The sequence below is a fragment of the Papio anubis genome, chromosome 17 (genome assembly GCF_008728515.1).
Source record: "Papio anubis isolate 15944 chromosome 17, Panubis1.0, whole genome shotgun sequence".
In the NCBI taxonomy this organism is placed as follows: domain Eukaryota; kingdom Metazoa; phylum Chordata; class Mammalia; order Primates; family Cercopithecidae; genus Papio; species Papio anubis.
In genome coordinates this window covers 25,415,477-25,440,237 of record NC_044992.1, presented here as the reverse complement: position 1 = coordinate 25,440,237, position 24,761 = coordinate 25,415,477, and the positions used below count along the sequence as shown (strand labels likewise).

The window sequence follows — 24,761 nt, the reverse complement described above, 5'->3', positions numbered from 1 at the left end:
CTGTTATCGTACCATATAAAATTAATAATCCCTAGTTTCTGTTCATCGTTCCCAGTTGACTGGAAACTGTCTTTTCACAGATGATTAGGGATAGGCGTGGCCACCCCCAGAGCTGAGGCAGCATTGAGAAAGGAGCACACTCATCTTTATCAAAGGGCAGCGTCAACACCTAAGGCAGTGAGTGGTTCCTGGCAGTCTAACAGTTATCTCTGTCATTTGGGGGTTTTGTTCCCATGTATTTCAGAAACTTGATATGTAATGTTAATTATGATTTTCAGTGACGTATCATTTCATCTTTAAAAATTGCATGTTTTAAAGGCGGCTTATGGGCCGGGCACGGTGGCTCATGCCTGTAATCCCAGCACTTATTTGGAGGACAAGGCAGGCGGATGACGAGGTCAGGAGTTTAAGACCAGCCTGGCCAACATGGTAAAACCCCGTCTCTACTAAAAATACAAAAATTAGCCAGGCGTGGTGATGTCGCCTGTAATCCCAGCTATTCGGAAGGCTGAGGCAGGAGAATTGCTTGAACCCAGGAGACGGAGGTTGCAATGAGCCAAGATGGTACCACTGCACTCCAACCTGGGCAACAGAGCAAGACTCATCTTAGAAAAAGAATAAAAATTAAAAGAAATGTGGCTTATGTATGGCGAGGACTGGCCTGATTGGTTTGTCTTAATTAACAATTTTATATTATTTATATGTTCTTATATTTATTTGTTAAATTTGCATTTTGCATTTTTTATTATTGGATTATATTATGGCTTTAGCTCCCTTATCACAAGAAAGATCTTGTGAAGGACTAAAAGTGGCTCATTAAAGCATAAACATATAATGAAAATAGTAAATTCTGAAACTGAGAATAATATAATAACTGTTAATTATAAGTAGAATCAAAGGTTAATACAGTGTAATCATTTTCACTGAGTATAGTAATTTTGTAAACCAGCCAAAAGAAAAAGTGTGAATAGAATCATTATCTGAAAATTGGATTTTATTGGTTTTATCATTCATTTGCCTAATGTTTAATTTGTTAGGAAACTGTCAGGTAGAGACATTAAGCCATGGGGGCTTTCATGTGATTTCTAAACAAAGCACTCTGACTTCTTTGTAAAACCAATCAAGTGTTTTATTTCTAAGACTAAAAGCAAAATAATTATATCTCATATAAAATTGATTATTTTTGTCCTTAAAAAAAAAAAAAAAGAAAGGAGGAAAGGAAGGGAAGGGAAGGGAAGGGAGGGGAGGGGAGGGGAGGGAAGGGAAAAGAGAAAAGAAAGAAAACACAAAACCTACTAATATGGTAGCTAATATTTCCTGAGTGATAGGCACTCTTCTGGTTACTTTACTATTCTCGTTATTTAACTAAGTCATTACCAAGAACCTTGTGAATAAGTGTCAATTGTTATTTCCATTTAATAGATGAGGGAGCTATAGCCACTGAGTGTGGTTAAGGACCTTGACAGAGGTCACACACAGTAAACACCAGAGCTGGGATTTGAACCTAAGAGGCCTGCTTCCCACACACACTCTTTTGACTGCTGTACACTTTTGTACCATAGTGGCATCATTTGAGAAACAGCTATGACTCACACTATTGAAAAGTTTGAAAAACTAGTCACAAAGGTGATGCGTTCATCATGCTCACAAAGAAAGCAGAATGCAATTTGCAAAATTGCTTTATTAAATAGCCTTGGTAAACTGATAATGTCTTCTGAGTTCTTCACTGTCAAGTGTGTGGACTAAGATACAGTAACACAATTGGAAAAAAACCCTGATGTTGAAGTATGAATCAGCTCTTGACATATGTATAGTAACAAAAAGTGATTGATGACTTTTTTTTTTTTTAACTGAAAATACATGCTCCAGGAGAAGAGATTTTTGTTTGTTTTGGAAAAAGTGACTTTTGAGCTATGGGTAGGTTGGGAAAGGTGCATTGACAAAGCAACCAACAAAGCATAAGCTGAAACAGGAAGCTGGGGTATGCTGTTGTACAAGGAAAGAGGTTGCCTGCCCCCAGTGCTAGTCCCTTCGTTGCTTTATTGATGGGGAATATTTATGATAAAAAATATGCTGCTTGATCTTGACTGAGTGTTGAAAGAAACAAAAGCATACTTTTGATTGAATGGTGGCCATTGACTCCATATTTTTCCAGTATGCTGTGAGAAGAAATGGGTAGCATTTACAACACTGTGACATGTGGCTATGCAGGAAAATGTGTTCACATGCATTTTAAAATGAGTAATAAATGTGGATTTGTTCATTCATTACTGAATGGAAACAAGAAAATGAGCAAGACAAAGCTCCATCCAGAAGCTGACAGCCCAGCCAGGGGGGAGATGTGTTAGCACCCAAACCAGTGAAATGGAGTAATTATGAGGCCCTGGGGTAGACAGTGACTGCCAGATGGGCTCAGAGAACAGGCACCTACCTGAGCTGGGGAGAGGACACTTCCTGGAAGAAGTTTGCCAAAATCTTAATTAACTCTGTTAGATTCACATCTTACTTGAAAACATATTGACAGGGAGGACAGATCTTAATCTGTATTTCATAAACCATTTATACAGATTGAGTTCATTAGAGCTGGAACTTGACATTATAGTGGGTTAACTGTCACTAAAGCTAGTGGGTAAAATGGACTTCCTTTGACAAATATAGAGAGCAAAATTTTCTACAAAACTAGTCAAACAAATATTGTTTTCTGTAACAAACATAGACTAGTCTTGGTCTTTGGAATTACTAAAACAGCCTTTCCATATTACAGGAAAGTGCTTGCCCTGCATAGCACACAGCCACATGGGTAACTAGCAAGCAAACACACGTGGCAGCAGTGCCACGTAGAAGGACAGAATTAAACTTAGAATAACTTGAATTTTATAACAGGTATATAAATATTTACTAACCTTTTCCTTATTTATCTAAAAAGATGTAAAGAGCTAGCTCAGGACTTGTCTTCTCAAAGCACCTGGATCAACTAGCTCCCATTCTGTCAAGGTTCTTCATTACTAACTACTAGTTGAGCTTGGCAGCCTCTGATTCGGTTATACTTTTTTTGTCATGGTGTATAACGTTCTGTTTCCACATTATACTGTGCATAGTCTTCTGCACCTTGTTTTTTTTTCCACTGAGAATAATGTTTTTAAATTTTTTATAGGTCCATAAGTGTACTAATAGCTTATTTACTTTTGCTTATGTTATTTTACTATTAAATAGTCACAGTTTATTTAATTTCCTAATAATAGTCAGTTTTTCCATTTTTTGTCATTCTATGAAATGCCACAGTGAACATTTTTGTACATGTCCTCTTGTCTGCAAGTGAATAGGTCTCCAAAGAGCTTACCTTAGAAAATTCTACAAAATGCAACAATATGCAAGCACACATTCCATTAGCTATCAGAGTGATGATGTTATCACATGTGATATAGTCTCTGGAAAATTCTATCATAGGCTGAGAGGGTGAGAATTTAAAAGGCAAATAACCTGCTGGTATTCTTACAAAATTAGTTTTTATCTTGAAAATCCCCTAACAGGAAAGGGTCTCACAGTGCTCAGGGTTCCCCAACCACACTTTGAGAACTACTACTCTTGGGTATATACCCCAGATTGCAAATGCTAGGTTGTAGAGTCTGCACATTTTTACGTTCACTAAAGTTTGCGCGGTTGCTTTCCAAAATAATTGCACCAGTTTATGCTCACCAAGAAATGTATGAAAGCTTTTATTCTTCTACATCCTTATCAACAATTCACATTGGCAGATTTTTAAATTTTGGCCAATCACATTTTGATCCCTGAATATGACCTTTACTTTCTTACAAGCTCAGCTGTGCATAGGGGTGTTTGTTACATTGTTGTAGTAATAGGGATATCAAGTAACCTATTCTTCTACCTTCTTGCCATACTCAGTGGAAATCCTACTGGAAGTTTTAGAGAGAAGTGGTGTGGTCAGTTTGTGAGTATTAAATAGATCTGTGTCAAGGAAACATTAGAAGCCAATAAGACAAGGAAGGATGGCCAATTAAGAGCCTGTTGCTGTAATCTAAGGCAGGGGTCCCCAGTCCCTGGGTGGCAGACTGGTACTGGACTGTGGCCTGTTAGGAACCGGGCCTCACAGCGGGAGGTGGGCGGCAAGTGAGCGAACATTACCACCTGAGCTCCGCCTCCTGTCAGATCAGTGGCTCACTGGATTCTCATAGGAGCATGAACCCTATTGTGAACTGTGCATGCAAGGGATCTAGGCTGTACACTCTTTATGAGAATCTAACTAACGTCTGATGATCTGAGGTAGAACAGTTTCATCCTGAAACCACCCCACCCCTGCCACCCTGGTCCATGGAAAAATTGTCTTCCATGAAACTGGTCCCTGATGCCAAAAAGGTTCGGAACCGCTGATCTAGGGGAAAGCTGATGAGAACCTAAATTGCAGCAGTGGTAGTTAAGATGCAGAAAAATGTGAGAAATATTTAGGAGACCATGAAATAATTAGCAGGCCATGATAGTTGTTGGACAGGAGATTGATGAAAGGCAGGAACCAATGATTCCCAGGTTTCCACCTTAGAGTCCTGGATAGCTGGTATCACTGACAACCGAGATAGAGGTAGAAGGTACAGAAGCAGGGGCATGTCTGGAAGATGGTAATAGTGTGGGGCATGTTGTAGTCGAGGTGCCTATGAGACGTTCAAGTAGAGGTGACCAGCAAGCAGTTGGATATATGAGTCAGAGAAACAAAGGAAGTAGCAAATTTTAAATAAGAAGAAACAGTCAACAGCATCAGACATCGTAGATATGTCCAACACCATAGCAGCTGAAAAGTGCTCACCTAGTCTGGCAATTAGTAGGTCATTGATTTATTAATAACAAACATGTTAAAGTTGGTCAGGATGAGCTCAGAGTGTAGAAGAAAAACCAGGTACCAAATTCCTCCAGTGAGGAAACAAAAGTGTTTTGAACATATATTGGTGAATCATGGAAATGAAAATAGGTATAGGAAAAAGGTGTTCCTAGTGAAGAAACCAAGAAGCATTAATTTTCCATAAGACATTTAGTAAATGTTGAAACATTGAAGACTTACCCCTACATATATTACTAAGCAGCACTATTAGAATAGCATTACTATGTACAAGTCATTGAACTTACTATGGTGAAAAAAATCTCAGTTGATTTATAATATAAGCCTATAACTGGTCCATTTAGCATTTAACATATTGGCAAATGTAAAGCCCTTTTAGAGCAACAAAAATGCTTCAGCACAAATTTTAACATTGAAGCAACAGTACATTCCCCTCCACCTGGCCCCACTTTCCTTTTTTCTCTTCCCACTTACTTGGTGAATAAAACGATAAAAGCATATTTGGAAAATAATGGTGACATGTCAAAAATAATTTGTTTCTTATTTATCTCCTCTCAGACACTGCCAATAAGAAACCATTGCCACCCCATCCCCAGCCTACTCTGCTGTAAGTTGGAAGCAGATGATTTGCTCTCCTGAAAGAGCAGCAAATCCGTTGCCTGGGTGATATCTCATTACTAAGGCAACCAATTTGGCGCATCAGTGTGAATCTCAATTTTAAAATGTAATTATGCCAAGAGATGTACATGTGCTTGAGGTTTACTTAAAAGAAATCTGTTCGCCTTTGCAAGGAAAACATTTCCTATGTTAGGTGAAAAAAGGGGAAATACCGCTTTTATTCTTTGCTAGCTAAAATACACCTTTCAGTTGAGCCCCCACTATGTTTAGTAAAACAGCTTGCATTGATTTCTCCCTCACCACTTTTTTTTTTTAACTTGAGGTGTTCCCTTTCCAAGACACTTCTCTCTTGAGACTTGTCACTCATAACCCAACAGATGTTGTCTCCATGACAACACTTTCTGGCCCCTATAGGTGGTGGTAGGAAAAAAAGGAAGGAAAAAAAAGGGCTACATTTTCATTTCACTTTTCTTTTTTAATTGCTACAAGCTCAAGAGATTTGACTCTTTGTAAGGAATTAATTAATGAAGGGGAAGTCATTTTGTGAATAGATGCTTACATTAAATTACAAAACTTCTGAACAATTTAATGAGAATTGCTATCCCAACCTCAAATGAAAGGTCTTATAGATAAGGTGTATACAATCAAAAGCTTGTCTGGAGGAAGACTGTATTACAGAGGTAGCTGAAGATGCGCACAGCCGAGCCAAGTAAAATCCCACTGAATTACTGCTGAGCAATTATTTTTCTCTTCCTTGCCAACAATAAAACATTTGTTTAAAAATAAAAAGGGCATATTTTGGTGGAGGGAGTATTTAATTATCAACCTTATTAAAGAATGCCTATTAAATCATGAAATCCTTGCAGCTCATTAAGTTTCCCGTTTGCTACAGATGCCAGGAAGCTCAGGGCTCAGATTTATATGTAAATCCAGGAACCATCCTCAGTTTGTGAGTTTCAGTGGAACTGACTCCCTTTCCTTCCTACAACCCTGCCCCTATTGCCCAGCTGTCCTTTTATTCTTACTTTGGTAATTCAGTTGTCTGTATACCTTTTTGTGTAAGTTCCCTCTAATCCTTTGAAAAAATAATTAGGGGCCGGGCGCGGTGGCTCACGCCTGTAATCCCAGCACTTTGGGAGGCTGAGGCAGGCGGATCACGAGGTCAGGAGATCGAGACCATCCTGGCTAACACAGTGAAACCCCGTCTCTACTAAAAATACAAAAATTAGCCGAGCATGGTGGCGGGCGCCTGTAATCCCAGCTACTTGGGAGGCTGAGGCAGGAGAATGGTGTGAACCCGGGAGGCAGAATTTGCAGTGAGCCAAGATCGAGCCACAGCACTCCCGCCTGGGCAACAGAAGAGACTCCATCTCAAAAAAATAACTAAATGAATAATAATTAGGTAACAAATATTAAAGGCAATGATGAAAATCCTTTATTGTAATAGCCATTCACTGCTTAGTCACCATGCTGACATTTAATGTAAAATATCACCCTAAAAAAGATTTTTAAAACAGACTTTTCTGAAAAGAAACAGCTTTTCTAAAGTACGTAATTTTGCCCATGTTTCACTGAGGTAAGAAACTTTATAGGTGTCAAAATATATCCTGTTTACCAAGTTAAGTACATAATGGCATATATGTGGTTTATGTGTGAAGCCTACAGTATTGAGGTTTATTTTATTCTCTTCTTGCTCTAGCAAATGTATATAACTACTACCAGGAGATCTAAGTGTATCAAAAATTGCTCATATTCTTTGTCATGGCACATTTAAAACAGAAAGTTTATGAAATATTCAACATGTTCTGGGAAACGTGTATATTTAGAGCATTCGATTTCTATTAATGAGGAGCTATATAGCAGTCTTGAGCTATATAGCAGTCTTAACCTATATTTTTTAACATTTCAGCAACTTCAGATTATGAATACCTTTAATGTACAAAAGGTCCCTCCTAGGAAATGAGATAAATACCTCACTAGAAAACTGAATAAAAATACGGACACTCTGTCCACAGAAGAAGAAAAATGGCCAGCAACCGTATTTCACCATCAAATACTCGAGATTTTTCAAAAAATCACACACAGTGTTGCTGAGGATGTACACTACTGGCATAAGAGTAAATTGGTGAGAACTTTCTGGAGGGGTGGTTTGGCAATGTGTTTCCAAAAAATCTAAAAATTATATTTGCCTCTAATCCAGCAATTATACCTCTAGAAATTAATACGAAGGAAAATCTTAAGAATATATGTAAACATTTAGTTGTAAGAAATTTTTTGGTGGCCAGGCATGGTGGCTCACACCTGTAATCCCAGCACTTTGGGAGACCAAGTTGGGCGGATCACCTGAGGTCAGGAGTTCGAGACTAGCCAGGTCAACATAGTGAAACCCCGTCTCAACTAAAAATACAAAAATTAGCCGGGCATAGTGGCAGGCTCCTGTAATCCCAGCAACTCGGGAGGCTGAGGCAGGAGAATCGCTTGAACCCAGGAGGCAGAGGATGCAGTAAGCCGAAATCACACCACTGCACTCCAGCCTGTGCGACAGAGTGAGACTCCATCTTTTAAAAAAAAAAAAAAAAATTTCTTTGCAACATTTCTCATGACAGTGGAAAATAATGAAGAATCTTAAGTGTTAAGAAGTTAGTGGAGATGAAGAGTGATTGGCTATGGGTATAAGATAGAAGAAATAAGTTTTTTTGGTTTTTTTTTGGACACAGTGTCTTGCTCTGTCACCCAGGCTGGAGTACAGTGATATGATCCTAATTTGTTGCAGCCTTGAACTCCTGGGCTCAAGCAATCCTCCTGTGTTGGCCTCCCCAGTAGCTGAGTCTACAGCCATGTGCCACAACATCTGGCTAAATTTTTTTAAGAGATGAGTTCTGACTCTCTTGCCCAGGCTAGTGTTGAACTCCTGGGCTCTAGTGATGCTCCCACCTCAGCCTCCTAAAGTGCTGAGATTACAAGCATGAGGAGAAGTAAGTACTAAAGTTTGAGAGCCCACTAGAGCGACTATACTTAGCAACAATATAATGTATATGTCAAAGTCACTAGAAAAGAGGACTTTAAAGGATATTGTGTTAGTCTGTTCTTGAGTCGCTATAAGAAAATATCTGAGGCTGGGTAATTTATAAAGAAGAGGTTTAATTGACTAATGGTTCTGCAGGCTGTATAGGAAGCATGGTGTGGGCATCTGCTCCTGGTGAGGGCCTCAAAGAGCTTCCATTCATTGCAGAAGGCAGAGGGGGAGCAGGCATCACATGGCAAGAGCAGGAGCAAGAGAGGGAGACATCTCATGAACTAGCAGAGCAAGAGTTCACTCATCACCAAGGAGATGGCACTAAGACATTCATGACGGATATGCCCCATGATCCAGTCTCTCCCACCAGGCCCCACCTCCAACATTGGGGATTCAGTTTCAACCTGAGATTTGAAGGGGACAGACATTCAAACCATGCCAGATGCCAACACCTAAAAATGATAAACACCCGGTCAGGCACCGTGGCTCATGCCTATAATCCCAGTACTTTGAGAGGCTGAGTCGGGCGGATTGCCTGAGCTCAGTAGTTCGCAACCAGCCTGGGCAACACAGTGAAACCCTGTCTCTACTAAAATACAAAAAATTAGCCAGTGTGGTGGTGTGTGCCTGTATTCCCGGCTACTTGGGAGGCAGAGGTAGGAGAATTGCTTCTAGCCGGGAGGTGGAGGTTGCAGTGAGCTAAGATTGTGCCGCTGCACTCCAGCCTGGGTGACAGAGCAAGACTCCATCTCAAAAACAAAAAGAAAAGATAAACACTCAAGGGAACAGATACCCCAAATACCCCAACTTGATCTTTACACATTCTATGTATATAACAGACACTCACCCATAACCTATATATAAGTAAAATATTATATATCAAGAAAAGAGTTATATAAATTAGGATGTATCTATACAATAGAAAACTATGGACCAGGCATGGTAGCTTATGCCTGTAATCCCAGCACTTTGGGAGTCTGTGGCGGGTGGATAACCTGAGGTCAGGAGTTCAAGACCAGCCTGACCAACATGGTGAAACCCCGTCTCTGCTAAAAATACAAAAATTAAAAATTAACTGAGGGTGGTGGTGGGCACCTGTAATCCCAGCTACTCGGGAGGCTGAGGCAGGAGAATCACTTGAACCCAGGAGGCAGAGGTTGCAGTGAGCCGAGATCGCACCACTGCACTCCAGCCTGGGCAACAGAGCGAGACTCCATCTCAAAAAAAAAAAAAAAAGACAGGAAAACTATGCAGCCACTAATAATGACAATGTGAAATATTTTAACAAAATGAAGAGTGTTCTTCATAAATGTTAAGTGAAAATATATGTTACAAAACAGGATATTCAATGTGATTCCTCTTTAACCACATTGTTAATTCTGGAAATATCTACGCACACACCCATTATATTTACTGAAGAGGACCTGATGAGTCATACTTTTGGTGGCTGGGGGGACATTATTCATAACTAAGGAAAATTAGGAATATTTTTATGCAGTAGTTTTTATTGAAGTCTTAATGTTGCCAAACATCGCTGTCTCTTCAAACTTAGTACTATAATGAGAGTCAGTATTTTTAAGAAATTCAAATTCAAAATAAGGTGTTTACTGCTCAGGTGTCCTAAGTTAGTTGTGTTGTATTTGTGTGGATAAGAAACCAAACACTCAGAAAATATGTTGGTGACAAGTATCCTTGGGGAACTCAAAATATAATCAAGCATTTATAATTTTAATGCGGGTTTACAAAGTGCTGTATTCATGAGTTTATTGTACTTTAAATGGATTATAAATAGAAACAACATGTAACTATGATCACATTATTTCAGCCTAAAGTTTTAAGTAACAGTTTTTATTTTAAGGTAATACATGTTCATTGTGAAAGATTTTTTAATTTAAAGAAGAGAATAATATTACCCATCATCTCACCACCAAAAGAAAATCACTGTTAACATTTCGGAATATATCATTCCAGTCTTTGTTCTACTGTCTTACATGCACGCACACAGAGACACATACACACACACACACACACACACACACACACACACACTCTTCAAAAATCAAAGAGACTATATGCACTGTAAATGGGTATTACCATTTGAAAATCAGCAGAACCGTGGTGATAGTTGTGGTACTCTGCTCCTAAACCACTTCTGTGTGATCTTCCAGGCTTCCTACCTTGACTCTGATCTGCACAGCATCACAATGTTAGGTTTTATGGTGTTGCGTCTCTGTTCAAAAACCCTTCAATCACCCACAGAATTAAGACTAGACTTTCCCAGAGTCTGGCTCCAACCAACCACATCTGTGATACCGTAGCATGACATCGTTTGTTTTTACTGAACCCTCAAACATCTCTGCTTTTTCACCTGTGTGTGTACTTTTACACACACTGTTTGCCTTGCTTATAGTGTTCTTCAAATTCTATTCTGCCTCACTGAAGTCCTCCCAACCAGACCACTGTAAATAAAGTCATCTTTACTTCTTCGCCAGAACCCATTTGTCAGTTGTGTGTGGCTCTATGAGACAGTGAGTCAAAGGGAAGCAGGAACAATGCGGCTGCTGTTAGTTTTATTATAGGATTTAGGTTTGTGTGAGATTTTAGGTCATTCTCACTTCATTTGTCTGTAAAACGATGGGGATGGATATGAGCATTTCTATTATGATCAGGTGTGAAGTGTGTTACAGGTAATTTTTTACTAAGGTTTTGAAGATTGTGAATTATTTTATAAGTAGGAGTTGATTCAAGGTTATTCCTATGGAATTTATACGTGCTTTCTTGAGTGGGCAAGGAAGGCACATCTCAGAGATTGCACAGCTCCCGGAAAGGTGTTACACATGTGAACGTTCCTCCCAAGCTGTGCTATGGAAGAGGCAGAGCAGAGAACCTCTCAAATAGATGACTTATAAGGAGTCTTTAGCTCAGAAATTCCCGGTGGATTCTTTGTTTTTTGTAGTCTTTAACCAGTGTTTAAATCTTAGATCATTTATTAATTTTGCAGATGTGTCTGATCTCTTCAGCTACATTATAAATTACTGAGGGCAGCAGAATCCTTGTACTTTATTATGTTACACAGAGGACTCCCAGCATCATGCCCTGTACCCAGTAGCCTTAGGTAACATTTTGTCAATAATATCCTTATCATGATTCAATACTAGGTAGTAATTTGCTTCTGGATTTACAAGATTTCTTATTAGCTATGTTGTGTATAAAAGCAAAGATATTTTTGAATATATAAGAGCTATTTGTGTGCATTTAAATGAGATGCTTTAGTAATACCAAGCAAATGGAGTAATCAGTAGGCCCAAGAGTTATTCCCAACTGGGCCGGGCACGGTGGCTCACACCTGTATCCCAGCACTTTGGGAGACTGAAGTGGGAGGATTGCTTGAGCCCAGGAATTCAAGACCAGCCTGGGCAACATGGTGAGATCCTGTCTCTACAAAATTTTTTTTAAATTAGCCAGGCATGTTGGCCCTTGCCTGTGGTACTAGCTACTCAGGAGGCTTGGGCGCGGTGCGGGGGGGAAGGGGGAAATAAAATAGTATCCACCTTTTAGTGTAGTTGTATTAAATAAGTTAATATATTTGACAGAATTCGAACACTTTGTAAGTACCTCTATTTACTGGGTTTTGTGTGTGTGTGTATGTGTGTGCGCGTGCATGTGTGTGTGTGTTTTGAGACAGGATCTCGTTCTTATCACCCAGGCTGGAGTGCAGTGGCACAATTATGACTCACTGCGGCCTCAACTTCCAGGGCTCAAGCAATCCCTCCTGCTTTGAAACAGGGTCTCACTCTTATCACCCAGGCTGGAATGGAGTGGTGTAATTATGGCTCACTGCAGCCTCAGCCTCTGGGGCTCAAGTGATCCCACCCGCCTCAGCCTCCCGAGTAGCTGGGACTATAGGTGTGTACCACCACCTCAGCTAATGTTTTCATTTTTTGTGCAGACAGGGTCTCACTTTGTTGCCCAGGCTAATCTCGAACTCCTAGACTCAAATGATCCTTCTGTCTCAGCCTCCCAAAGTACTGGGATTACAGGCATGAGCCACTGCACCTGACCATATTAATACTAATGGTTTGGGTTTTCATCAGCTAACTATTGTCACGGTGTACATCACAGACCACCTGCGTTAGTGTCCTAGGGCTGCTGCAAAAAAATTATCACCAACTTGGCAGCTTAAAACACAGAAATTTATTCTTTCACAGTTCTGGAGGAAGGTTTGAAATCAGTTTCACTGGGCCAAATCAGAATGTCAGCAGGGCCACATTTCTTCCAAAGGTTACAGGGGAAAATCTATTCCTTGCTTCTCCCAGCTTCTGGTAGCTGCCAGCATCCCATGGCTTGTGGCTGCCTCCGGGGTCACAGTGCCTTCTCTTCTGTTGTCATATTTTCCACTGCCTCTGTTTTACAAGGATATATATGATTGTATTTAAGGTCCAAGCAGATAATCCAGAATAATTCTGCCTATCTCAAAATCCTTAACTTAATCACACATGCAAAGTTTTTGTTTTTTGTGTGTTTTTTTTCTCTCCTACCACAGATCTGTATACAATGATAACTTAAAGCTGGTAACATTCACAGAGATTTGAAGTTGGCTATTTTGGTTATTTTTAAGGACCATTGTTCAGCCTACCACATCACTCTAAAACTTAGTGGATATAACAGTCAGAATTTATTTCTCTCTCATGCATCTAGGGTTTGGCCAATTCTGGCTCAGTTTATCCAATTTATATCCCCTTGTCCAAAGCAGGTCACATCAATGGGATAACCTATGGAGGTCAAGAAGGAAGAAGTGAATATTTGCTAAACTATGATGTAACCTAGCATGGGGTTCTCTGTAGATGACAATAACTTAAAGCTAAGTTAGCAATATATTTGGGTGAAGAAGAAAATCCAGAATTAAAAGCAAAGTTATTTAGTAATAGAACAGTTTTCTATAGTTCTTATTTGATGGTTAAATCAAGGAGCTCTTTCTATTGTGGGCCTAGTCTGGCTAAATACAAATATTTTCCTGAATCTAATAATCATAGAAAACCTGTTCTAGGATTTTTTATTTATGAGATAAACCTCTACAGACATGGAAACTCCAGCACTCCTTTAGGCTACCTGCCATTATATAGTTAATCAGTGGATTCCATGGAGTTATGAATAAGAAGCAAGTGTTTTCTGCCCTTTTGGAAGAACAGAATATCTGCTGGATAGCCTCTCAAAATGAGAAGTGAACCTGGAGACTGCTCACCAGCTGCTTTCCTGAAGCCAAAGCTATATTAATTACAGTATTTTCTCATGTCATCTTTGGCCTATGAGCTTGGGTATCTAGTTCATGTAAATAATCCAACCGAGATTTGGTTCCTTACCCATTACTTGGAGTTAATTTGAGAACCCGTATATAATACTTGAGTTTGATAGCATTTCCTAGTCTAATTTTTTTTCTTCCCTCTCATTCCAATAATAGAGGAATTATATCATTCTCACAGGCCCAGTGAGAAAATGAACAACACACAGTGTTTATTGCTTTCTGGGTCTTGTTGACTTTAAGAGAGAGAATAAGGATGTGCACATTTTCCCTGGTCACTTGATAAAACGCAGTGACATTGAGGTATTGACTTTTTTTCCAAAAAAAAAAAAAAAAAAAAAATGATAAAGAGAAATTTTCCATGAAAAAAATCCTGTAACTAGAATGAATAGGGAAGCAGGAACTTAATTTAGAATATCCACATTTTCATGCTATAACAGAACCAGCTTATTTAAGATGAAGAGTTTATATTTTCAGTGAAATTTTTATGTAAAAGGAAAATTCACTGAAAATCAGACATTTTCATGCATCAAGTTGTTCATTGGCAAATTGGCAGCAGTTTTTCAAGTTGATGCTTATTCATGCTAGTCTGCTCTAGAACCATCAACCGTCAACAGTGAATTTGAAATTCTCTTCAGACTTGAGAACTACATGACATCTGCCATGTATTTTCTTCCTTGAATGTTTCGTAGTTTGCTTGGCTCATCCTCACAGTTGTGTGATAGGATGGGCTGTTTCTTTTTAGTGCTCTTATACCCTAAGGTTACTGAGCCCTTGGATGTAACACTTCCACGGGGCCTTGTTACAGATCAGCAAGTCTTTAAACTTCAAATAAAGATATTTAGTCTGTTCAAGCCAGTGATCATTCCTTCAGCAAATGTGTTTATTGCTAGGTACTCTTGGGAAATACAGGAATAAATAAAATGAAAATAGTCCTTGTCCTCATGGATTACACATTCTAGTCAGACAAAACATGAGTGAACACATAATTACAAATTGTGTAACAGTCATGAAGGAAAGAAAATGCTGAGTGGGGCAAGCATTCAGAGGACAATGTATTTTTGAGAGGATGATCAGGGAAGACCTCTCCGAGGAGGTGCTATTAAGCTGGGACCTATAGAATATGAAGGATTTGACCCTAGGAAAAGTTCAAAGAGGAAGAATTCAAGCCAGGAAATACATAAATAAGAAGGCTGTAGGAAAGAGCTTGAACGTTTGAAAGACCTTTTCAGCAGTTTCACCATAGTGTCTGTCTTCTGTCACTTTTTGACACTATCGCACATCCATTTCTTCAGGGTTCAGTGCAGCAGGGTTTATGTCTATGCTGGAGTTTAGGTTTTGGTTTTCTGGAAGGACACCTGGAGGGCAGCTATAGAGAAGTTCCATGAAATATTGATCATAAGCCAGTTGAGATGAATGAAAAAAGACCAAAAAGAAGGGCAGCTTTTGATGATCCTAAAATATTTCCATGGTTCACATACAGAAATAACTGTTTAGGCAGCCTAATGCTTGTGTTCATTTGAAAAGCAGTCTGATTTGTTTTCTGAAATCAAGACATGCATTTCTGACTTTGTATGAAACCACTCATTTATTATGACATATATTAAGAACTATACTATATACCCTTTTCATCATACTTAATGCCTTTTGTAATCAAGTAATTTATTTATATGTGTCTGTGTGCATATATATATATATCCCCTGATGACTTCCCAGTGACTTCTTACACCTCTATTTCAGAGGAGATATATAAAGATTTCAAATATTAACCCTTCTTAATGCCTGACCAGGTGCTGACCTAGATTCACACCACTCATATAGAACATTTCTCCTGCCATCTTCATCATCTGTAGCCGAAAACTCATTTGTATTTCAAAGAATCCAGAGCTTTAGTGGGCATTTCACACATTTTTAATTATGGATAATCTACTGGAATAGGCAGAATCTGCTGCCATTCATGGAGTGATTATAAAATAAAGGCTTTCTGCTCATCATGGTTGAATTCCCCTAATGTTTTAACAAAAACATAAATTAATTCTATGGGCATGTAATTGATTGTAAAGTAGGGAAGACCTTTCCAACTATAGCAGCAGTAAAAGAATTCACAAAGGCAAAGTTTGATAGATATTCCTGCATAAAAATATAAAACTTCTGGCCGGGCGCAGTGGCTCACGCCTGTAATCCCGGCACTTTGGGAGGCCAAGGTGGGCAGATCACGAGGTCAGGAGATCCAGACCATCCTGGCTAACACCCCGTCTCTACTAAATATACAAAAAATTAGCCGGGCATGGTGGCGGGTGCCTGTAGTGTTACTTGGGAGGCTGAGGCGTGGACTCGGGAGGCAGAGCTTGCAGTGAGCCTAGATGGCTCCACTGCACGCCAGCCTGGGCGACAGAATGAGACTCTGTCTCAAAAAAAAAAAAAAAAATTTAAACGTCTGTTTTTCAAAAAACATCATTGTATCACAGTATGTTTCGTTGCAAAAACAGAAAACGCGATTCAAACTGGCGTAGAGAGTAACAGATTTATTTCATAGAACATGAAGCCCTCTATTCAGCCTTCTCTTGGGTCGTCTTCTAAGTCTGGCTCCCCCTTGTGGTTGTGAGGTGGCAGCTAACAATTTCAGCCGCCACAGGCTCTAGGTTCAAGGAGTCGCCTCTAGAAGTCCTTGGACATTGTCTCAGATAGGAGATAACATCTTTCTCTGAAACACCTATCAAAACTCCTCCTGTTTCATTGACCTGAACCAATAACCATGGCCAGTAAATGATAAAAGGCAAAATGCTAAGAAATCTTTATAAATATAATAAAAAGTTAGTTTATTTTCATTTACAAAAACCCCTTACAGATCATTATGTAAAGTAATGAATATGTTATGGACAAAAAAAAAATAGAGAAACAATTCACAAAAGAAAAAATTTAAATAGCTAATGAATTTTTAAAAGTTGAATAACCCTAATTAAAGCAGTTTAATCAGAGCTACATTATCCCATCAATTTATTTAATTCTTTTAAACTATTTATATGGTAGATTTTGGAAATGAGGGCTTTAATGTGTGGCAGCTGAAAATACAAAGGGATCACAACAACATTTCTGTTTCGAGAACTTTGCATGAATCATTCATGTGCTTGAATTTATGTACAAAGATACTACTAAAATGTTACTGTATTTATAACTACAAAAAAAGAAAACATCAGAAATATCTCACAATAGGAGATTGGTTAACTGAATTTCATATTTGTCTGAGTACTGCAAGGATGCTTAGAATCACATCATAGGAGGATATTTGATCACATGGGAAAATATTTCTGATATATGAAGTAAAACGCATTGCAAGGCATTCTATGATTCTGTACAGTTTTGTATAAAAATGTATACAGGCATAAAAGAAAAATGAGTACATTTGACTGCGTAAAACTTTTTTAAAAACAACTTCTGTATGGCAGTATGCCATAAACAGTATCAAGAGATCATCAACATACAGAAAACAATAAAAACACCAATGACAAAAGGACGGTTCACTTAATTTATGAAGACCTCATACAAGTGAATAAAATAGAAGCCCAAAGAAAAGGGATAAAAGATAGAAATACACAGTTCACCAAAAGAATTACAAATTACTAAGAAGATATAAATTTATTTTTAAAACAATAGATTCAACAGTAATAGATGTTGATTGAAAAATTAATCATATTCCTGTTGACATTTATTTAAAATGTGTTCTGACTTGATTGTTATTACATAGCTAAGAAACCTCAATTTTCAAATACTGTGTTATAAAACATTTAGGAAGAAATAGATGAGGTAATAGGATTTTCCACATTTACAAGCACAAGATTTTGTTTCTGGTAGGTATGACATTTTATCAGTGATAGATAGTTACAGTTATATTTACAAGTTGAACATAACATGATTAATTAATTATGAAGACCATATAAAACTTCAACATCACAGGAGTATATCCAGCATTCTACTTTGTCTAGGTTTTTCTCTATAATAGCGACATTTCTTTCTATATCACATTATTCCAACATGAGCTACTCATTACTGTGATCATTTCTGTTACCCACTATTATGATAAACCATGCACCCAAATAATACAGTTGTATTCCCTTAGCAATATATTTTTCTTTTTGTAATTGAGTTATGACCAGTAACATTCTTCATAGTTAATTGTATTATGTTCAACTTGCATTATGTAAACTTGTACTGTTGAAAAAGTATGTCCTTAATAAATGTACATTGTCATATCCTGTCATTCCCCCTTATATCAATTATAATCTAAGAAAAGAAAATGAAAAAGAAGAAATGTGTTTGATGTTTATCCTAAGTAAATGGGAGCCTTTTCCAGATTATTCCCTTCCCTGCAACATTCTAAAATCCCCTTCCAGGAAGCATCTTTGCCCAGTGTCTCTGTTTTAGTGAGCACTGGAAACTGATGTATTTTGGGATGCAGGGCTGCATTGAGGAGCACTGGTCAATGCCTACAAGAGCCAGGCTACTAGCAAAAACTGGAAACATGGATTATGTTTCTCTGTAGAAGCAGAATTCATAGGGCTGAGGAATGACTATTTCCCAAAACCAAGCATTTGCCAGCAAGAAAATATTATCTATGACTTAAGGAAGCTTATGTCAAATATATTTTCTGCTTTTTATGGTGAATTATTAGTAAGAGAAACATAGCAGCACAGTACAAATAAATGTCAAGAAAAAGTACTTTAAAAAAATAAAACTATTCTTAATGTATGTCAAGTGTCTAGGACAAGGCATGGCACATACCAGTGAAATGATGTGTTCTCTCCCTTCTCTTGGGGTAATACCGGTCATCAGATGAAAATCAAATATAGTGTTTATCAGTTCCATGTGCACTTTGGATCAGGAAAAAAAAAAAAAAAAAAAAAAACCTTTGAAATAACATTTTGAAATGTTTACTCATTATCAGTAGCTGTTATGATAGAATGCTGGTATATGCTCTTATAAATCATCTAATGTTGAATCCTCAGTGTACAGGTGAAGAACCCAAAGCCTATAGAGTTTGAACTGCCTGATTCCCCAGTAGTTGGTGGGAATTGCTTGCCTCTCCCTCCAAACTAGGGCTGTTTCCACTCCACCCCCACACAGTGCCAGTCAAGGAGCTGTCCGTCAGAACGGTGCTGCACTTCCTTGAAACAGCCTCACTCGAGCTGAGGAATTCAAGCTGCATACATGGAGGTTGGCATTGTCGTGGCGTTTGATCAGATCTTACTTTTAAGGGATTAGTCATAGTTGTTTCCCAGTTATCTCATAGGTATATTTGGTTCTTCCTAGAATACCATAGATGTTTCCCGTTCTAATCATTGCAGTAATATATTATACATCAAGAAAAACTGAAAGGGAAAATAATCCAAACACCAGTATTTTGTAAAGATACAAAAATATTTTCAATTTAATACACTGACACAAAACTGATACTTGGATGGAAATCCAGTTACCCCAAAGCAATTAAGAACTATTGATGAGCATTTAATGTGTCATTGGGCCTGTATGCAAAAGATTATCTAGAAACTGGAAACAATTATCCAGTTTTGCTAAGAGATAGGGTCTCACTATATCACCCAGGTTAGTAACTCTTGGCCTCAAGCAATCTTCCCACCTCCGCCTCTCAAGTAGCTGGGACTACAGGGATAAGCCCCCATGCCCAGCTCTTCAAATTTTAAGTATTACATTTTTCCGAAGCCTTGTTCATCGTTAATACTTTTTAGTTATCCTATGTTTATGAGCACAAAGTTGACTTAGCTCAGCTATCAATTCCAATTTTATTTTATTGCCAAAATTTTAAATCGTATATTTTCTTCCTTCAAAACTGTTTTCCCAAACTGTGATTTCATTCTCTTATTTAAAAATATAGCATGTTAGCAGGGCACAATGGCTCATGCCTGTAATCCTAGCACTTTGGGAGGCCGAGGCGAGTGGATTGCCTGAGCTCAAGAGTTCAGGACCAGCCTGGGCAACATGGTGAAACCCCGTTTCTACTAAATACAAAAAATTAGCCAGGTGTGGTAGCACGTGCTTGTAATCCCAGTTACTCAGGAGGCTGAGGCACAAGAATCGCTTGAACCTGGGAGGTGGAGGTTGCAGTGAGCTGAGACACTGCACTCCAGCCTGGGTGACAGAGTAAGTCTGTCAAAAAAAAAAAAAAAAAGTAGCATGTTTATGTAATTCCTTACAATGGTCAACCAGAAGTTAATGAAGAAAGCCTTAACTAACCAATAAAGAGATTTTTTTTTCTTTAAAGTATGGTTGAAGTCAAAAGTTTTGCAGTATATATATAGTTTGGCAACAAACCGTGCTCTCTGCCTTTTACTAAATGCAACAGCTACAGTGTACAAAACCCACTTCCCCTCAGTGGCCACATCTCTGCCCCTTATTATTATTGGAATACTGTAAACCTACTCCTATTAACTGTCAGCACAAGGAAAACTGTGCTGATGCCATTAGAGATCACACTCAATTCAAAACTTTATGATTGGCTATAATCCAAGCACTTTGGGAGGTGGAGGCAGGTGGATCACCTGAGGTCAGGAGTTGGAGACCTGCCTGGCCAACATGGCAACACCCCATTTCTACTAAAAATATTAAAATCAGCCAGGTGTGGTGGTGCATGCCTATAATCCCAGCTACTCAAGAGGCTGAGGCAGGAGAATCGCTTGAACCCAGGAGGTGGAGGTGGCAGTGAGCTGAGATCACACCACTGCACTCCAGCCTGGGTGACAGAGCAAGACTCCATCTCAAAAAAAAAAAAAAAGCTTTATTATTGGGAATTGTCTATGTATATATGAAGAATGTAGTAGTGTAGTAGCTTGGATTATGTTTGAAACCAATCTTCCTGTTAATTATTATAGCAAGTCCAAGTCTCTCAGAAGGAAAATTAAATAATAGGCATTATTGCTTTATATACCATTAGACTGCTTTAAGTGTGATACATTTAGGAGATGGCATGATCAATTCTTGGAGCCAGAGAGAGCTGAGATACAGTTGTATCATTTACGTGTTATCCAAAGTATATCACTCCCTTTGAACCTTAACTTTCTCCTTTGTAAATGCTAAAAACATCTGCCTATTGGGACTATTGGAAGACTTAAAATGAGATAGCATGTGTCCCCTAAGACAGAGCCCACCACATGACTGGCATTCACTCCCTTCCCTTCCTCCGATCTGCCAAATACCAGGGTAGGTTTGTTCTGTAATTTTTGTTTCCGTATGCAGGGCCAGGACTCAAATGTAAAATTTAAGGAGGTACCAAAAATGTGGTCAGGATAGATAATATGTTCATGCAATATTTTTAAAAATCCGAAATTAATGCAGGAAATCCATGGTGAACAAAAGATCAAAATTTTAAATAAAGATGGGATCCGTATTATTGAGTTTTTTCCTTTTGCCTCAGGCTCCAATATGGCCCGACATGGCACTGCCTTTATATATAACTCAGTGTAGGTTACCATATGAATTAACTTGGCATCCTTTAAACATGTTTCCAGTTTTTTAAATTAGCATAGACTAATTTACAAACTCATAAAATTGCCGTCATTTTCAATTTTTATATATACTCACCAATATTCAGAAAACACAAGTACAACAAACTTCTTAGAAAAAAGGTATAATGATCACTCTTGCTTATGTGAAATTGTTAAAAATACATTGTGGAGTTTTTCTTCACCACCCCTTAAAGATACCTGTTGTTTTATTTTGAAATAATTTTAGATTTGCAGAAAAGTTGCAAGAATAATATAAAGAATTCTTATACATATGCCTTTCACCCCAATGCCCAAATGTTAAAATTTTAACTATATTTGTTTTATCATATTGATGCAGGATTTTTCTTGGCCCCTTTGCTGGACTCACAGCAGAGGCACCCTGTCTACTCGGCCCACTGCACTCAGCCCCTGGCAGGAGGGAGCACGTGAGCGAGGGAGTATGGGGTCTGGCTGGCCACTCCAAGCACCAGCATAGGAGCAAGCTCCATGCAGGCCCCATGACCAGACCAGGTGTATTACCCCCAGGGGAATGCAGTGATGCCCAGGCAGGGGTGCCCATGACCCCAAAGCCCCAGAGGGGGTGTTACAGTATGCTAATTAGCTCTTTTAGTTCTGCCATCTGCAGCCCAACAAACAATGACGTGTTAGCAGCTCTGTAGCCTTTTGCCCCACTCTGGCCTGCAGCTCCGGGACAGGCATGGCTCTGGGCCAGCTCAGGACCACCATTGCTTCTCTTGTGTGAGGTGGCTGCTCTCCATTGACACAGGCAGAGGGTCAGTGTTACAGCATTTCTGAATATCTGCGTTCAGTGGGTCCTGAGCTCTTGTCCTGCATCCAAGAATGAGGTCATGCTGACAATTGAAGGGTGGTAAAGGCGGAGAATTGTATTGAGCAACAAAACAGCTCTCAGCAGAGAGGGGATAGGAGGGTCAGATCATCTCTCCAGTGTGGCTGAGCCTGGGGCTTTTATAGGCACGGGGTAAGGAAGTGCATGTTAATTGGTATGTGAGTATGCAAAAATGGTTACAACAAAGGCACCAGTCAAAAGTGGACATGGTGTAAAAACAGGGAAGGGTATATGTAAAATAGGTGAAAGGTGGGGATCAATCAAAGGAAAGCACACCAAATGGGAAGACAGGTTCTCAATCTCGTCCATGGATTTGACTTGTAGCTTGGCCTTCAGGCTTTAAACTGTCTTTGGCTTGAAGGTGGGGTTGCACCAGGGACCCACCTATGTCTGTCTAGGATTTCTCTGTCTCCTGCCTCTATCAATGCTTGTTCTTTCGTTCTCTCTCTCTCTCTCAATCTGTATATGTGTATATCTGTGTATATAGATGTATTTGTGTATATATATACAATTGGTTTTGGAACTATTTGAGAGTAATTTGCAGATGTAATACCCCTTTACCCCTAAATATTTCATGTATATTTTCTAAAAACAAGGGCATTCTCTTCTGTAACTATAGTATAATTACCAAACTCAGAAAATTAACATTGATACAGTGCTATTTTCTGTGAGTTTACTTGGTTTAGGAAAATGTCTTTCAGCCAGGCCCAGTGGCTCACACCTGTAATCACAGCACTTTGGGAGGCCGAGGAGTGCAGATTGCTTGAGGTCAGGAATTCGAAACCAGCCTGGCTTACATGGCAAAACCCTGTCTCTACTAAAAAAATACAAAAATTAGCCAGGCACACCTGTAATCCCAGGCTACTCAGGAGGCTGAGACAGGAGAATCGCTAAAACCAGGAGATGGAGATTGCAGTGAACCAAGATCACACCACTGCAACTCCAGCCTGGGTGATAGAGTGAGACTCCATCTTAAAAAAAAAAAAAAAAAGAAAAAGAAAATGTCTTTCCTGACAAATGTGTATGCCTCTTATTAGCTAAATAAAATATGTATTGAATACCCCATTTCCCTTTCTGCTTTGACTTTTAATTAAAGTAAGCTTTATACACAATAGCTTTTCATAGTCTAGGTTTTCTGGTATAATTACTCTTTATCTTATTTGAATAATTCTTTTATTTTGTTTGATTTCATTGCTTCCCAAAAGGATAGAACCTGGTTCTTTGGAAATTGTAGAGAAGGAAAAAACTTCCTCTACCTGCCTAGATTCAGTGCCTGGGGCCTGCAAATTTAACTCACAAAAGACAGATTAACTGGAGAAAAGGCATACAATTTTTACTGATGTAAGTATTGTATATGCACAGGAACTTCACAGAAAAGAAGTGAAAAACCTAAAGAAGTGGTAGACTCAGGGTCTTATATGCCATTTTAAAGAAAGGCAATAAAATGTGACCAGACATGAGATAGGGGATCTGGGATTCTAGGAGCAATAAATTGTGAGAAAGTGACAAGGAACTGCATGAAAGGAAGTAATGGAAGATAAAGGCTATTTTAGTAAGACCTGTTTATGTAGACTCATCTCCATGTGGACTTTTCCTCTCTGGCGATAAGAGTGTTCTTGTCTTCCTAGTACAAGGAGGGGGCACTTTTCTCATGGGAAATATATGCTTTTTAGGCAGATAGGGGAAGGGCAGAGAGCTTTTCCTGCATCTACTATTTCTTAGTTGTCTTTAGCTCAAAATAATCCTTGTGCCAAAGTGGCATAATCTGTGGTGGCATATCCTGATGCCCTTCAAAATTAGTACTCTGTATACAAAGAAATCTACAGTCAATTATGGTTTTTTTCAATTCTGTTAAAGTAGATTTATATAGAAATTCTCAGAGCTTCGGCTGGGCACAGTGGCTCACACCTGTAATCCCAGCACTTTGGGAGGCCAAGGGGGGCGGATCACGAGGTCAGGAGATCAAGACCATCCTGGCTAACACGGTGAAACCCCGCCTCTACTAAAAAATACAAAAAATTAGCTGGGCGTGGTGGTGGGCACCTGTCCCAGCTACTCAGGAGGCTGAGGCAGGAGAATGGCATGAACCTGGGAGGCGGAGCTTGCAGCGAACCGAGATCACGCCACTGCACTCCAGCCTGGGTGACAGAGTGAGACTCCATCTCAAAAAAAAAAAAAAAAGGAATTCTCAGAGCTTCTAATATGCTAATGTTCACCATGAATCTCCATAAAGGAATTGCAGTATACAGCTTTCCCAAACTTACTGAAATTGGAACCCTTTTTTTCAGGGAGCATTCCAAAAGCCCTGTGTTCTGGAATGTACTTTTAGAACTCTGTGGAATCAACGTTAGGGTATACCTTTGGCTGGACCTTTCAAATATCAGTTATTTTTGGCAATCTAGAGAACTAGTCAAAATTGAGATTATTTGCAAACAACTAAAGCAAATGTATACTGTGTTATTATTTTTATGGAGTCCTGTGTGTTTTGAATACTAGGCATTTGTCACACAAGGTCAAAGCCTGACCTGTACTCTTTATCAGGTGGTAAACCATCTCAGTATCAGACAGAGGTACACCTGGGGATGGTAGAGGCTGTAGGAGTCTCCTCAAAAAGCTGAAAT

The 24,761-nt window shown here is 39.0% G+C and overlaps 1 protein-coding gene across 7 annotated transcripts in view; it reads left to right on the top strand.

Moving 5' to 3' along the window:
• The window catches only part of MYO1D (myosin ID), a 382,230-nt gene that overhangs the window by 180,909 nt on the left and 176,560 nt on the right, over positions 1 to 24,761 (top strand). Inside the window, exon 17 of one of the 7 annotated variants that reach the window (XM_021928922.2) lies at positions 23,346 to 24,069. The exons of the other annotated variants lie outside the window; for them this stretch is intronic. Within the exon in view, the coding sequence (XP_021784614.1) occupies positions 23,346 to 23,432 (87 nt within the window). The 3' untranslated portion in view covers positions 23,433 to 24,069. Of the gene's footprint in view, positions 1 to 23,345; positions 24,070 to 24,761 lie in introns of those variants that run through there. 7 annotated transcript variants of the gene reach the window in all.